General features: G+C 29.3%; 1 protein-coding gene across 1 annotated transcript in view; it reads right to left on the reverse strand.

Moving 5' to 3' along the window:
* LOC117179836 (intracellular protein transport protein USO1-like) overlaps nucleotides 1–12,748 on the reverse strand; it is a 24,562-nt gene extending 11,814 nt beyond the window's left edge. Inside the window, exon 1 of the mRNA XM_033371982.1 lies at nucleotides 12,538–12,748. Within this exon, the coding sequence (XP_033227873.1) occupies nucleotides 12,538–12,608 (71 nt within the window). The 5' untranslated portion in view covers nucleotides 12,609–12,748. The remainder of the gene's footprint in view (nucleotides 1–12,537) is intronic.
* Between the last annotated feature and the right edge of the window lie 3,683 nt (nucleotides 12,749–16,431).

Below are 16,431 nucleotides of genomic sequence, written 5' to 3' on the forward strand. Positions count from 1 at the left end.
TTTGATTCCTCGAGAATCAAACCGAAGGGCCTATGACAAAGCCACCGAACGCGTCCTCGGGTTGTTCCTGGATATTCCCAGGATACTTTCGATTTGAAATTGAAGTTTTACATTTTAAAGATATCGAATTTCGAGTTCTATAAGAAAAATCTGAGCGTACTGTAGAAAAAATAGTGTAATCTGTGATTGTTTATACATCTGCAATCAATAGAGCGGAAAATTCAACGTTCAGGTACGTACCCAAGTCATAGGTCAATTGTAAGAGGTCAGTGTAATTCCTGAAGTAAATTTCAACGAGAAATTCATTGTTGAGCTCTGTATTGATCTTGGTTACAGCGTTTTCAATATTGTAAAATTATAAGGAAATTTTTCATTAAAAGTTCCAGGTGTTCCGGTGAGAGTTCTGTTCCTCCCCGGAGAGTTATACTGTCCTATACCGTTTTTCGATACCTAAGTCTATACCTAAGGCGATACCGTAAGTCCTATAACGTTTTTCCGTACCAATATTACGAATCGAAACTAAATTCACGTATTACGAGTACATACTTAATATCTTTCGCTAAAAGATTATTATGGCGTAAGCTAAACTTTCGGAACGAAAGAGGGTATCTGTATTAATGATGCGTGGTTGGGGAAATCGAGTTCGATATTATGATCAAGTTCGTTTGCTTTTTAATCGCACTTTTCGTAATGAAGAAGGGTTAAATCCTGTCTCAAAATCAACAATTGAAAGAACTGCAAGGCGCTTTATGAATAATGGATTTATCAAGAACCTTCAGAGAACTGGTCGGCCAAAATCTGCAGGATCTGAGGAGATGTAGATGGACATAGCCCAAGCATTTGTTGAAAACCCACACCTCAGTTTACGTCGAGCTAGTGATGAGCGTGACGTTGCTCCTGAGACAGTGCGAAATATTTTAAAAAGCATTAATTTCCAACGTTACAAAGTTCATATGGTACAAGAGCTCAATGAAGACGATTCTGTTCGTCGGAATGAATTTTATGAAATTATAATGGACAGAATTGATAGAGATCCTCTTTTCTTGTACAATACAGTATTTTCAGATGAATCTACTTTCACTTTAAAAGGTGAAGTTAACAGGCAAAATTGTAGATATTGGTTCGACACAAATCCTGATTGGATGTTGGAGAGTCACACACAATATCCACAAAATATCAATGTTTGGGCCGGTGTCTTGAATGATACATTGATAGGCCCTTTCTTCATCGATGGTAAACTCAATGCAGGACGGAGCAGCGGCTCATTACGGTAGGGAGGTTCAAGCACATTTGGATACTCAGTTCCCTCAAAGGTGGATTGGAAGAAGGGGTGAAATCCAGTAGCCTGCTAGATCTCCTGATCTGACGCCTCTCGACTATTTACTTTGGGGTTATTTAAAGAGCAAAGTATACTCAACGCAACCGCAAAGCTTAGACGAATTGCAGAATCGGATTCTGCAAGAGAATACTTTTATTGATAGGGAGATGATTCATAATGCTGTAACTCATTTTTACAATCGCATAGCTTTTTGTCAAGAAGCTCAAGGTTTTCAGTTCGTACATCTTCACTGAAGCGTGAGAAGCAAGGGGACTCACGCTAATCAAGCACCCCAAAGGGAACAGAATTTAGTACGTCCACGTCGTTGTTCCTGGGTAATGCTAAATATAAACGTAAACTGCTTGGAAAAAACCTTGAAAATCCATTGAAGATCATCACCAAGATCAATACAGAGCTCACCAATGAATTTCTCGTTGAAATTGACTTCAGGAATTGCACTGACCTCTTGGAAAACTTTGTTGATTTCAAATAACCTCTAACTGACCTTGAACGTTACAATTGACCTATAACTTGGGTACGTACCTGAACGTAGAATTTTTCGCTCTATCGATTGCAGATGTAAAAAGGGGGTTTCCATTTTAAGAAACAAATTTTTTCTTAAAAAAGCCATGAAGGTCAACTTCAAAGTCAAAATGAAGGTCACCATTGAATTCCTCGTTGAAATTTACTTCAGGAATGACCTTCACTTTATATATATATATATATATATATCTAGCCTTACTCCCCTGAGAAACTGCGTGAGCCAGCAGTTCTAGGAAGGCTGAGAACAGGGTGACTGAAAGCGAGAGTTTGGTGCAGATGTTGAGCCGCGGGCCCCACACGAAAAAATGTATGCGTAAAAAAGTCACGAACTAGTAGCTAGGTCTCGGATATGAGAAAAATTCATCAGACATTGATGTATTTTCGTAAATAATTTATGAAATTTAAGGAAGAATGGAGGAACACGATATAGCAAGTCTACAACCATTCATCACTTTTTTTCCGTAAATAATTACAAAAATAATATGAGTGATTGGGACAAGTTTCACTGAGCACTCACGAGCTTGCCCGACAAATCTGGGAACTAGGAAGTAGTTTCGTCTTCACGTGGCGCGCATACACCCTCATCTAAACGCGCGGTGCGTATATGGACGCGTATGCGTGCTTCTAGTTCATCGGATGAGTGGATAGAAGTTTTATAATACCTATATTATTTATCCTCGATGGCCGCGCGTGTTTAAGCAATCATGGTGGTTTATGTTTAGAAATTGTCGAGTCAGCAGTTCGAGGGTTCGAATCCTCAGAGTTGTGCGAATTTATAAAAAAATATAAATTAAATCGCACAAATAAATTTTTTCCCTTTTTATATTCAAGTACAAACTTTTGAGGAACTGTTCGTAGAAAATTCGAAGTGTTCGTAAAAAAAGTTCCAAATTTATCCATACATTTGTTATAGAAAGTAGCAGTCTTGCTCGCGCCGATTTATCTTTTTATGAAAAAGAATAAATCAAAAGCCTATCTTTTCTATGTTATAGATATTTAATGAATGTTACAAAATATTAGTATGAAATAAAAAAAGACACCAAGGGATGAGTTCTGTATCTGAAACTGTAATTAATAGGATTTCAAGAAATTTAATATTTCTTTGTAGAAAATGAAATTGAACTATTTTATTCCAAATGATTTTTTTTATTAATAATTAATTTACACCTCATATTGATGAATAGCATTTATTACAATTGTGTAAATCATGTTGATGATAATCATATTCTTTAAATAAGGAACTTTGCATTTTTAACCCACATTTTTTATAAATCAATTTGGCCAAATTTTTGCACGCGCATTATAATAATTAATGACTTTATAGGTAGAAAAACACATGTAATAAGCTTGTTGCCACTTGGTAAAATCTCCCCTGAAAATCTTGGTCAAGTCTCCCCAATATTAGTTCATGCGTTCAATGTCATAAAAATTTGAGTAATAACTGTTTCATTATTCCGATTTATACAAAATCATTATACTAATTTGTAAGAAATAACGCGATATATGATTACTGTACGAATTTTTATTAGAAGAGTTGATAAATCCTTACAATGTTGGAAAATATTACATTATTGAACGCAAATTTCTGCCAATTGTCGAATCTCGGGCTTAGTTAAATCTCCCACTCCCCCCTGAACTTTTCACATTAAAGTTGATTAAAAACCTAAATATTTTCTTTAAAATTAAACTTTTAAATATTATATTTCAAATTACATTGAAATTAATGAAATTTTACATTGAAAATAACACTTTAAACAAATAAATACTTGAAAACTTATCATGTGGGGTGAAAGGTGTTGTGAAAAATGGGGTTTGTGGTGGTAGATAGAGGGTAAAGGTGTTATAACTGTTTTACAGAAAACTGGTCTTTTGACTTCAAAGTTTAGGAAGCGGGAACAATTTTTTTATTTCCTAACTGACAATTCTTTATTTGTTGAAAATTCGTCTTTCTAGTTGATGAATTCATAATTTTAACTAAAAAAAAATTTTAATTTTAGTTAAATTTTTAGTTAAAAAATTTACTTTTTTTTTGAAAATTCTTTTTTTTCGGAACAAAATTAATTTTTTTGTTTAAAAAAGTCACTTTTCTACTTTTGCTTTAAATTCGAATCTCTTATATAATATTAATCTTTATATTTGAAAATTCGTTTCTTTATTTTTACAGTGCATCTCTCAGCAGCATCTGCATTCGTTGAAATATCAAATATTACATTTTCTTTCGAAAATTCATATTTACAGGTTAAAAATTCAACTACTTTGTTGAAATTTGAAGTTAAACTATTCGGTTGTCAGTGCAAATCTTTAATGAAAAAGCCAAATTTTCAACAAAACCGTGTACACTGAAAATAAAAAAGTTTAATTTTCAGTTTTAAAAAAATAACGAATTTGCAACCAAATAGTTACTTTTTCATCCAAAAACATAAAATTTCAACAAAATAGATAAACTTTTAAATAAGTAGATATATTTTCAACCAAAAACTAAAAAATATGATTATTTTAAAACAACAGCTGAATTGAACCAAAAAAATGCATTTGAAGCAAATTTTTAACCAGAGATAAAGTTTTAACTAAAATAATGAATCTTCAACCAAAAAAATTAATTTTTAAAAGGTCGTTTAACCTTAAAATAATTAGAAAAATGCTCAACAAAAAGATTAATTTTCAACCAAAGAAAGAAAGAATTTTTAACAAAAGAATTAAATTTTTAACTAAAATAATGAATGCTCAACCCAAAAAAGATTCATTTTTACTCAATTAGTTTAACATTTAACCAAGTAGTCGAATGCAAACAAAAAAGACAACTTTTAAACAAAATAGTTGAGTCCTAAACAAAGGTGCTTTAACAAAAGATAATTTACAATTACTAAATTACTGTTGCAGATGTATATATGCATATATTATCGAGCGCAAAGCTCTAAAACGATTAAAGAAAAAAGGAAAATATATAGAAAATTGTTGAATTTTCTACCCAAAAAGGCAAGTTTTAAAAAAAATAGTTGAATTTTCAACCAAAAGGGATACGTTTTTATTGTGTTCATGTTCACTAAGAAAATCAAGTTTCTACCCAAAAAGATGAGTTTTTAATCAAAAAATAATTGTAGTCAAGAAAGACAAATATTCAACTAAATTGTTGAACATTTTCAACAAAAAATTTAAAAAAACTGTTCCCTTATAATTTAAAAATCAAGGAATTAGTTGGAAATTCGTCTTTTTTGTAAAACATTAATCTTATTGTTTAAAAATTAATCTTTTAAACATAGAATTGTCTTTTATAACGAAAAAAAGTTCTCTTAAAATTTAATCTAAAAACAACATAATTCCTTTCCTGAGCGATTCAGCGACTCATGTTACCTGCCTAATGTTAAATGGATTCGATCTCTCTTGAAATAATTTTTATAACACTGTGTTTTTTGTTGAAAATTAATTTTTTAACAGAAAATTTAACTATGACATTTTTGGTAGAAAATTAGTTTTTTTAAAAATTAAAGTGTTATCTTTTTGAGTTAAAAATCCAACTAATTGTTTAAGAATTTATGTATTTTTTTTAAATAGTCTCCTTTAGTAGAAAATTAATCTCCTTGTTTGAACATTCATCTTACTGATGTAGGATTCGAGCATTTTTCTGACAATTCTTTTTTTTCAAAATTAATTTATAGAAGTGAAAATTTAACATTCCGTTTTTGATTACAAATTTTTTGATATTTTTAATTACAATCGGTTTTGGTAGAGAACTTAGCTATTTTTTTTTTTAATTGCACTTCTTTACGTTGAAAATTATTTTTTCAACTAAAAACTGAACTATCCCATTTTTCTTTGAATATTAAGTTCATAATTGAAGCTTCATCTGTTTCGGTTTAAAACGAACCTTTATTATTGAAAATTCAACAATTTTCTTCAAATTTTTATTTCTTTAAAAATGAATTTCTATAATTGTAAAATCTACTTATATCACTTTTGATTCAAAAATGATATTTTTTATATAAAAATCATATATTTGTTTTAAACTTTATAGATTTTGTAGAAAATTCGTAATTTTGTGTAGAAAAATTATATTCTTGGTTGAAAATTAGTATTTTTTTAAGGATTCAATTATTTAAAAAAATTCCTTTTCAGCTTGTCAAAAACCAATTTCTTTCAAAGAAATTTCGATTCTGTTATTTTTGGTTGAAAATTTATATTTTAAATTGAAAATGGACCTTTTTTACTCTACAATTCAATTTTTTCAATTTTTCTGTTTTGTTGGAAAATTAATCCTTTTGGTTTAAAATCGATCTTTTTTCGTTAAAGATTGAACTATTTGGAAACAAATTTATCTGCTTTGATACAGTATTTAGAAATTCACAATTATGTTGAAAATTCGCCATTTTTGGTAGAAAAATAATCTTCTTAATTAAAATTTTATCTTTTTTGGAGGATTCTATTATTTTGTTAAAAATTCTTTTCCTGATGAAAGTTTAATTTATTTAAAAGAAACGTCGATTATATAATTTTTGATAGAAAAATGATATTTAAAAAAAATTGATCTTTTTTGTTAAAAATAAAATTTTTTTTAAACTGTTGCAAATTCATCTTCTTCATTGAGGGTTCAATTATTTTTTGGAAAATTCCTTCATAGTTAGTCAAAAATTAATTTATGTAAAATAAAATTGGATTATATAATGTTTGGTAGATAATTGATATTTCAAATTAAAAACTGATCTTTTTTAGTTGCAAATTTAATTATTTGTATGAAAATGCCCATATTTCGATGAAAATTCGTGTTTTTGGTAGGAAATTGATCTTCTTAGTAGAAAATACACCTGTTTGCTTGAAAGTTCAACTATGTATAATAAAATGCATCTATTTTAGTAAAATTTCAATTAATTTGTTAAAATTTAATTGTTTATTATTAAATATTAATTCTTTTAATTAAAAAAGAATTTTCCTATTTCTGGTTTTATATATTTATATTTTAAATTAAAAATTTATCTTTTTTAGGTGAAAACTCCATATTTGTTTGAAAACTGATATTTTTTATTAGGGTTCAACTATTTTGTTAAAATTTGATTAAAAATTCAGCTGCACAATTTCAGGAGGAAAAATTATATTTTACAAATATTAACCACCCTTTAGAATCTTACCTTGTTTATTAAGGATTCAACTATTTTCTTGATTTTTTTTGTTTGTTAAAAATTAATGTCTTTGAGGGAAATTTTAATTATATCATTGTTGGTTGAAGACTAATAGTTTTTTGTAGAGAATTAATATTATGGGTAAAAAATTAATCTATTTTTCATTATTCTTAACATAGACGTCCAAATTCGATTTTTTTGTCTTAGATCGGAAAAAAATGTCTTGCATAATTTACTATAAAACAATTTTAATCGCTGAGAGATTCTGCTAAATAATGTGTAGAACCTGCCCGATTGTAAGTGAATTCTATCTTATTTCAAATACTTTTTATAATATTGTTCTTGCATTCAAAATTAATTTAGTTGAAAATTTTATTATTTGTTTTTAAAAAATTTTTTGAATAGGAAACTAATCTTTGTGAATGGAAATTCATCTTTTTTGTGAAAACTTTTACTATTTGATGTCAAGTTCATCTGTTTTAATTAAAATTTGAAATAATCTGTAGAAAATTTAATTTTTTTAATTGAATATTAATTTTTATTAACTAAAAACTTAAGTATTATAATTTTTTTTAAATTTGATCTTTTTTACTGAAACTTCATCTTTTCAGTTAAAAATTATTTTATGGGTGAAAAATTAATCTGTTTTTTATTATTCTTAACATAGATGTACAAATTCGATTTTTTTGTCTTAGATCAGAAAAAAACATCTTGCATAATTTACTATAAAAAAATTGTAATCGCTGAAAGATTCTGCTAAATGTGTAGAGGCTGTCTGATTTTAAGTGATTTCTATTTTATTTCAAATACATTTATAATATTGCTCTTGAATTGAAAATTAATTTAGTTGAAAATTCTATTATTTGCTTTAAAAAAAAGTTTTAATAGAAAATTATTCTTTGTGATTGAAAATTCATCTTTTTTGTTCAAACTTTTACTATTTGGTGTCAAATTCATCTGTTGTAATTAAAATTTGAAATAATCTGTTTAAAATTTGATATTTTTATTGAAACTTGAGCTTTTTTAGTTAAAAATGGAATTATTTGTTTGAAAATTCCCGTATTTTGTTAAAAATTTTGTGCTATATGTTAGAAATATGAAACTTCTCTCGTGAAAATTCATCTTTTTGATTGAGAATCAACTATTTTGTTGTAAGTTCCTTTTTAGTTGGTTAAAAAATAATTTGGCACCGACCATTGGGTGATAATGAAAGTGCCCGTGCATCCCTATAGTATGTATCTGTTGCTGGAGGTTTTCAAAATTGTGTTTTATAAAATAAAGATTGAGTGATTGGCAAAATTGTCGGCAGATATGAAGACCCGATACATCCATAAAACTGAACATAATTCATTCAATCCCACATTTCTTCAACCATATATTATTTAAAAGCATATAAAACATTGGAAGCCTATATATTTTATGCAGCTGTTCTGTGGAGAAGGTGAAGTGCAAGGAGTTTAACAGTACTTTTCTGATATTCAGTAAAGTTAGTGTAACATTCGAGTATTTTTAGTTATAAGTTAATGCTTTAGTTATTATTTGCATTCAATATAAACATTAACATTAAGTATTATTCCTGTGAAGCATGGAATTTGTTATAAAATTTAATTGCTCATATAAAATGCGATAGCAACTTATTAAAATTTCAAGGTTAATATTATATTTTGCAATTCAACGGCGAACTGCTTGCAATAAAAAAATTCATCAAAAAGAAGTAGGATGAAAACATAAAAAGATATTTTTTATTTTAATCCTGATTAAAATAGTTTGTGTTTTTTCACCAAAAATTTTACAAATTTGAATGAAATTTTTGTGAAATTTGTATGAAAAATTTCACTATTTTTTAATGTATTTCAAACACGGAGTATTTTTTTCACATTAAGAAAAATGAGTAAATGCTTAACTTTCGTAAAGTTTTTATAGTACATTTTCGTAACGTTTCATAGGAAAAAATAATATTTTATAGATTTTTTAGATATATGGATGATTTGCATTAAAGTAGAAAAAATTATCTAATTTATCAAAGACGAAATAAGGTTTAATGTAACCTCGGAGTCGAAACTGAACAGCCTACTTAAAATTGTGCTACAGTTTTCCTATGACATCAGGATGTCTCTGGATTTGGACAAATGCAGAAAGATGCATTTTCGACATTTTTTTTTACTCAGTATTGAGGGTGTCTTCTGAAACCCCGAAAAAGATGGCACTTTTTAAAACCATCGACTCAGAGTATCAGAGTATGCATACAATTTCGCGAGTTTATTATAAATAATTTTTTTGCAGTCTTTGTATATATCTAAATATAAAAAAGTATACCCGCTGTGCAGGCACATTCTCATTTCGCGCGGCGCTTCGCCCCAAGTTTGAGCGCGTCTAGGGCGCGTGGGCACACTCTCGCGTTTCGCGCTCCTAAGATCAATATTTTTTCACCCATATTGAAAAATAAAAGTTTAAATAACGCGGAAATTTTTTTCGGGAAATGTTTATAAATATTAAAAGATCGTTTGTGGCCTTGCAAAGAGTTGGAGGAAGAAAAAAGTTTATTTAGGCAAATAATGATTATCGACGGACACATTTAGGTTTTACAGCAGAAGTTTGACTTTTAACTTTCTCTGACGGTAATCATGCAATCTGTTTTACCCACAGACCCTAGAAGTTCGAAGTTGTCATGGACATAGGAAACATGGGACTAGGCCGTTTATAATATCTTTGACTAGGCATGTCATCCCAACTTGGCGAGCGGGGTTGAATCCACGGGAGGGGGGAGAATTCCATGAGTGGGGAGAGTCGCCATCTTACGATGTGCCATTTGATTATGCGCACGAGCATATTTGCCGACAAACTGTGCATGAAAATATAAACATGTGGGCGCTGCCATGTTTGTCGCGGGACATCAAAAGGTGGCGGACCTCCCCCCTCATTGCATCAACCCAGCAATGGCATGCTTATTCCCTTGTTTCCTATGTCCATGCTTGCAGGGTTTGACGACAGCACGGTCGGTATTTCTCCAAAATAGTAATTAAAAAAACAACTTTTTTCACTATTCTAATTATTTAGGACTAGAGACACATTCTTTTATGCCTTCTATTTATCGCGCCAAATTTTTAACACCATATGTCATTCCGTGTGGACGTAAGTTGGGAAAGAAAACTTCCACTGGTATTTTCTTCAAAAAAGAATTTTTCTTCAAATTTCCACCGCAACAAAGCAGATACATGGTCTTGATTATCTCATCTTTCATTTCCCAAACTTTCAGAGTGATTCCTCATTTCGTTTAGACGTAAGTTGGGAAAGAAAAATTAAAGACCAGGTTTGGTCACGTGACCCTATCGTCACATGGCCTTAAGTACAATTTTTAAAATACAGTAGGACTCGTCGAATCGGGACGTCCTGGTAGTGACGTATCTTAAAATGTACAAGGCCCTAACATTTCAGCGGCCGTTACAAGTCGGTCAATTTTCATACATACAGCACTGACTTCCGTCGCGTGGAGCCTCCTGCGCTTTTACGCGCGTGCGCCTACCAATCTCGGTCAGAGGAGAAGTTTATGAGTGGGGACTACATCTGACTACATCCCTCCGAGGATTTCGATGCGACGAGTCCCGATGCGACAGGTCCTACTGTATTGTAAATACTATAACTTATATCGAAAACTGTGAGTTAAACTTCTGAGGAATTACAACAATTAATTGTAACTGCATTTTTTTCGATTTGATTTTACCCCGGTGCGAATTGACCGTCGGCCCACGGTCGGTCCAACTTTGTGCGCCACTGGTCGGGCCAACCAGCTAAATGATAACCGGTCAACTGCCTTTGGCTTCTCCACGTCGGGCCAACATTTGGTCCCATATATGTGCCATCTATTAAGGTGACGCCGGCCCAACCTTCGACAAAAATTAATTTAAAAAAAGTTATTTTTAAAATTATTATATAATCTTCACTTTTTACCATTTATGAATACATAATTCACACACACGGTTACTTGAAGTTTGTTTGCAAAAACTGTGTGTTGTATTTTCTCCATAGATTAATTTGGAAAGAGGGTTGACAAATTGGGAAGCTATACTATGAAAATATTCAGTGTTCGATGCTTTTTTAGAATTTTTAAATTTTGCAGGATTTAAAATTAACTTTATTATATATTAAAATAGATACATTTTGAATATGCAGCATTATTCAATTAATATTTCTGAATGTTTCATTTCGACTTCTTTAATTATGGTATTGTGTCAAAAATTAACAAAGTTTTTTCACTTTTGTTGATTTGAAACTAAAGTTGATCATTTAAAAGATATCTAAATAATAAATATTTACCCCCAAACGTTTCTATTTTTGGTTAAGAATTTTTTATGTTTTATTTTGAATATTTATATATTTCTACGAGTAACATACCCATCCCACCTCCCAATAATACGAGCAGATCAACTGCGGCCGAAAGCAATTCTTTCGAAATGAAGCAGGTTATGTGCACCCAATGTTACGGGCATATATGACGTTGGCGGACAGGCCAAATTTTGAACACATTTGGGCCGTCTGTTCATACTCGCGCCAATGTTTGACCGACCATCGGGTGCATCAAGGTGTCTTATGTCAATCCGACAGCTGAATCCAGAGTCGGACCGTCCGCATTATTGTGGTCGTAACGACCAATCTGCCACAATTTATCTGATTGTCGTACCATAGTTGGGCCAGAATTGAGCTGACGGGCGGCTTTTCGCTCGCCGTCAACGTCCGTCGCCAACGTCGATCCGATCTTGGCAGCTTGAAAACATCTTAACCGGCCCAACTTTGGTCAATAAGTTTAATTTTCAACTAAAAAGATCAATCTTTAATTGAAAAAGATCGATTGTTGACCAAAAATGGAATATTTAAATTTTTAGTTAAAAAAAACTTAATGTTCAGCCATACAGATAAACTTTAAATTAAAATGATGGAATATTCAACAGGATTAGTTAGATTTTCAGTTAAAAAAAAAAAAAACAATCAAAATAAACAACGAATTGTTTTTTAAACTTGTTAAAATTTCAACAGGAATAATCAAATTTCTAGTCAAAAGAATTTGTTTTCAAAAACAAAAAAACGAATTTTTAAAAGAATAGTAAAATTTTCAACCATTGAGATCAATTTTTAATTCTAATGATGAATTTTTTATTTAAAAAATAATTGTTAAAAAAAAGAGTTCAACTTTCAATCAAGTTATTGAATTTTTATCCAACTAAGATGAATTCTCAACGAAAAATGTAATAGCTGATATTTCGACAAAAAATTCTTATTTTTAAGGACATATAATAATTTAAAGTCAAAAATAATTAAATTCGAACAAAAACACGAATTTTCAACTAAGAAAGATTGATCAGTCACGAAGATATATTTTCAAACAAGCAAATAAATTTTCAACCAAATTTCTGACTAAAGAAATTCCCTGACATTTCTAGGGTTTTCCAGGTATACAAAAACTCCCTGACAATTCCAAGTTTACCAGGTTTTCTAGATGAGTAGACACCCAGGTACTACCATACACTTTAATTGTTGATGGATATTATAGTTCTTAAAATGATTACTTACCATTGATAACAGGTCAATTCCTTTCTTATCGTGCATAAATATTCACGTAGTTTTTCAACGTTTTTATCCATATTACTCAAAATTGAAAATTATAAAAAATTATCTATACTCAAAACCGAGCTCCAAACACAAAACTTTTCGTGAATCATTTTTGGTTGTTTCTGCTAACTTTTCGAGACGATAATGTCGTAAGAAGTACCATTATCATACTAATACAGAGGTATATACCGAGGTCATACAGAGGTACATGTACCTATATAAAACTGATTAATAAGGTTGCTTGTTTGTAAACAGGGTTTATTGATTTGATTATCAAAGCACGGATGAAACGATTATGAGATAATAATAATTAGCAAGTTTGGAGGTAAATACGTGATAGCGAAAAGAAAATATTAATTAGTAATCTTAAACATTTATTTATTTAGGAACATTAAAATATTTCTGTAGCATGTTTCATTTTGGAAATGAGACTGTCTTACGCCCCTATTTACTTTCCTTTTGGTGTCAAAATAATTTTGCAATTTTTTGTAAATTAAGCAAATACTTAACTTATGGTCCAAGGCCATTAAACGCTAAAAAGTGTTTATTACTATTCCTTTTTAAATTTAAAAATTAAATTTTATCAGAAAAAAATCTAATCACTTCGCTTCACTGGGAATTGAACTACAGAACTTCCGATTTCCGGTCGGATGATGGAAAGAAGCAATACGTTTTCAGAAATTAGTTGCGCAAAAGCAATAATTATGGGAATAAAATCCTAATATTATTCAGAATACTCCACTTAAGAGTAAAAAAGCCACCCTTTATAGGGGGACTGCAAATTTATAATGTACTTTTTTAAATACATTTTAAATATTTTCGTTTTTGAACGATTAAGCCTTCTAAAACTTAAAATAAGTGAAACCACCCTTAAACTTCTTTAAAATACCCCTTAGAACGGTATTTTGCTTTTTTCACAGTTTTACACATAATTTCTCATTGAAAAGTTGAAGGATTACCTAAGAAATATTAGTTTAATATTTTATACATAGCCCATTAAAATAATTTTAAGACAATTTTAGTTCCGGTGTTTGGCCTTTAAACCGTATACAGGAATTAATTTGAAAGTAACATTTTTTGGGAAAAAGTGCGTAACTGCTTTTACTAGGATCTCACAAACAAGAATTTCAAATTTTCTAGAAATGATAATTTGTAGAGAATTCAACAATTTTGTTAAAAGTCATCCTTTTTGGTTGAAAATTCAACTGTTTTTATGAAAACTCTTTTTTGAGAGGTTAAAAATTGAAAAATATGATTGATATTTTTTTTCTTTCTTGACTAAATTATTTATATTTTTTATCTATTAAAATTGAACTATTTTGTAGATTTTTGTCTTTTTTCTTGGAAATTTTTTTTTGGTACAAATTTCATATTTTTTGTTGATAAATATAACGGTCAGGTTAAAAATTAAACTGTTTCGATTGAAAAGAAATTTTTTTATAGAAAATTTGTAATTTTGGCTCAAAAACTCAACAATGTGGTAGAAATTTAACTATTTGGTCGCAAGTTGAATTACTTTGTTGAAAATTCAATTTTTTTGGTTCAAAATTTCTCACTTTTATCAAAAAATTCACGCATTTTGTTAAAAATGCATCTGTTTGTTTAAACGATCAATCGCTTCAATTAAAAATGTAACTATCTTGTTGAAAAATCGTCTTTTCGGACTGAAAATTGAACAATCAGATTGATATTTTGTTCTTTCTTGATAAAAAATTATCATGATTAAAAATTTAAATATTGTGTTGATCATTGGTGTTTTTGTTTAAAAATTCATTTCTCAACTCAACTGCTTTGTATAAAATTTATATTTTCGGCTTGAAATGCAGCAATATTGTAGAAATCCAACTATTTGGTCGAAAATTGAACTTCTTTGTTGAAAATTCCTTTCTTTGGGTGAAAATTTATCATTTTTAGTAAAAAATGCATGTATTTAGTTAGGAATTGGTCTTTTTTGCTAAACAATTAATCGTTTTAATTAAAAATGTAACTAACTTCTTAAAAAATACCGTAATTTGTTGGAAATCGTGTTTTTTAAAAAACAAAATTAACATTTTTTTCTCTCTTGACTACAAAATTTAGTTTAATTGAAAATGTAACTATTTTTTTGATCATTCGTCTTTCTGATTTGAAAATTCATTTATTTTTGTAGAGATTTTACTTTATTTTGTAAGAAATGCAACTGCCTGGTTAAAAATTATTCTATTTCGATTAAAAATGAACTTTTTTGTTGAAAATACAACTGTTTTGTAGGAAATTTGTATTTTGCGATCGAAAATTCAACAATCTGGCAGAAAATTCAAATATTTGGTCAAAAGTTGAATTGTTCTGTTATAGATTCATCTCTTTGGTTGAAAATTCATCGTTTTTGTTGAAAATAATTTTTTTTTGGTTAACAATACAACTAATTTATTAAAAATGAAACTATTTAAATTAAGGATTCAAATTTGTTTAAAAAAAAATAATTTTCATTGATTAAATTCAACTGTTTTTTATCGTACATTAAAATCTACGTGTCCAATGACAAGGTGCTATCTTGATTAGACGAAATAAAAAGGTGCGATCTCGGGTGGCGAAACATGGAAGCTTAAGAATCCCATAAAAATATTACTGAAAAAAACCAATTGGTTAAAATATCAACTATTACATTTTTTGTTCAAATTCATATTTTTAAGGTAAAAATTAATTTTTTAAACTATTAATTGAATCACTTTTTGAAAATTCAACTGATTGGTTAAAAATTCAGCTGATTTGTACAGAATTCATTTTTTTTAATTAAAATTTTTTTAATGAAAATTTAACTTTTCCAATTTTGGTTAAATGTGGATCTTTTTAAATTTAAAAATTCGACTACAGTGAAATTATAAGATAGGGCCCCTGATATAGTTCTTCCGAGAATTGACGCCGCGCCGCAAGTAGGAGTGAGAAAATAAAAGCGTTTTCATCTGAAACGGCACTCCATCTTGTTAATTCCCTAACTCCTCCCGCCCCAAAACCGGCACAGTCTCAGAAATTCACTGTATTAGGTTGAAAATTTATATAGTTTGTCGAAAATTCGTAATTTAATTTAAAAATTCATCTCTTTTAGTCGAAATTTTGTATTTTTTGTTAAAATGCAACTTTTTTGTTGCTGCGGAATCTGTCTTGGTCGAGGATTCAACTCTTTTGTTAAAAATTCGTCCTTTTTGGTTCAATTCAGCAGCTTTTTTATTTAAAATAATAATCTTTTCTTGGTTAAAATATCAACTATTACATTTTTGATTGATGATAATTTATCTATTTTGGTGGAAAATTCAACTTATGGGTTGAAAATTTAGTTGGCAAAAATTACGTAAGATAGGAGGGTTGTTATATTTTTGTTGTAGTATTAATATTATGTAGTTGCAATATTTCTTAAAGAATCCTAGAATAATGCGCTAAGAATTAGTTGTAACGTAAAGTAAACTTTTATCACTGGTGCAAATTTTAATTTGAAGAAGGCCATCTTTAATCATTCAATGTTGAAAATATCTAAGGTATATAAAAAAGCATATTATTAATTCACAGCCCTATATAGAGGGTAGTTTTTTCACGTTGAAGGGTAGTATTCAAAATAAAATAATGGTCAAAATATTTCCATTGATGTATACCATCATTTTATTGGCATAATTATTGCTTTTGAATAATTCATTTGTCATTCTTCAAACTAAAAACAATACACTATTTAAACAATTTTGTATTATTTTGTGGGGTTATTAACAATCACAAATATTTTATATAATTTAGAACATAACGAATGTTTATTCAAAATAAATAATATAATATTTCCAAAATAGAGTAACAAACACAAATTATTATATTCCATAAACCTAACATTGA

Source organism: Belonocnema kinseyi, chromosome 9 (genome assembly GCF_010883055.1).
Source record: "Belonocnema kinseyi isolate 2016_QV_RU_SX_M_011 chromosome 9, B_treatae_v1, whole genome shotgun sequence".
Lineage (NCBI taxonomy): Eukaryota > Metazoa > Arthropoda > Insecta > Hymenoptera > Cynipidae > Belonocnema > Belonocnema kinseyi.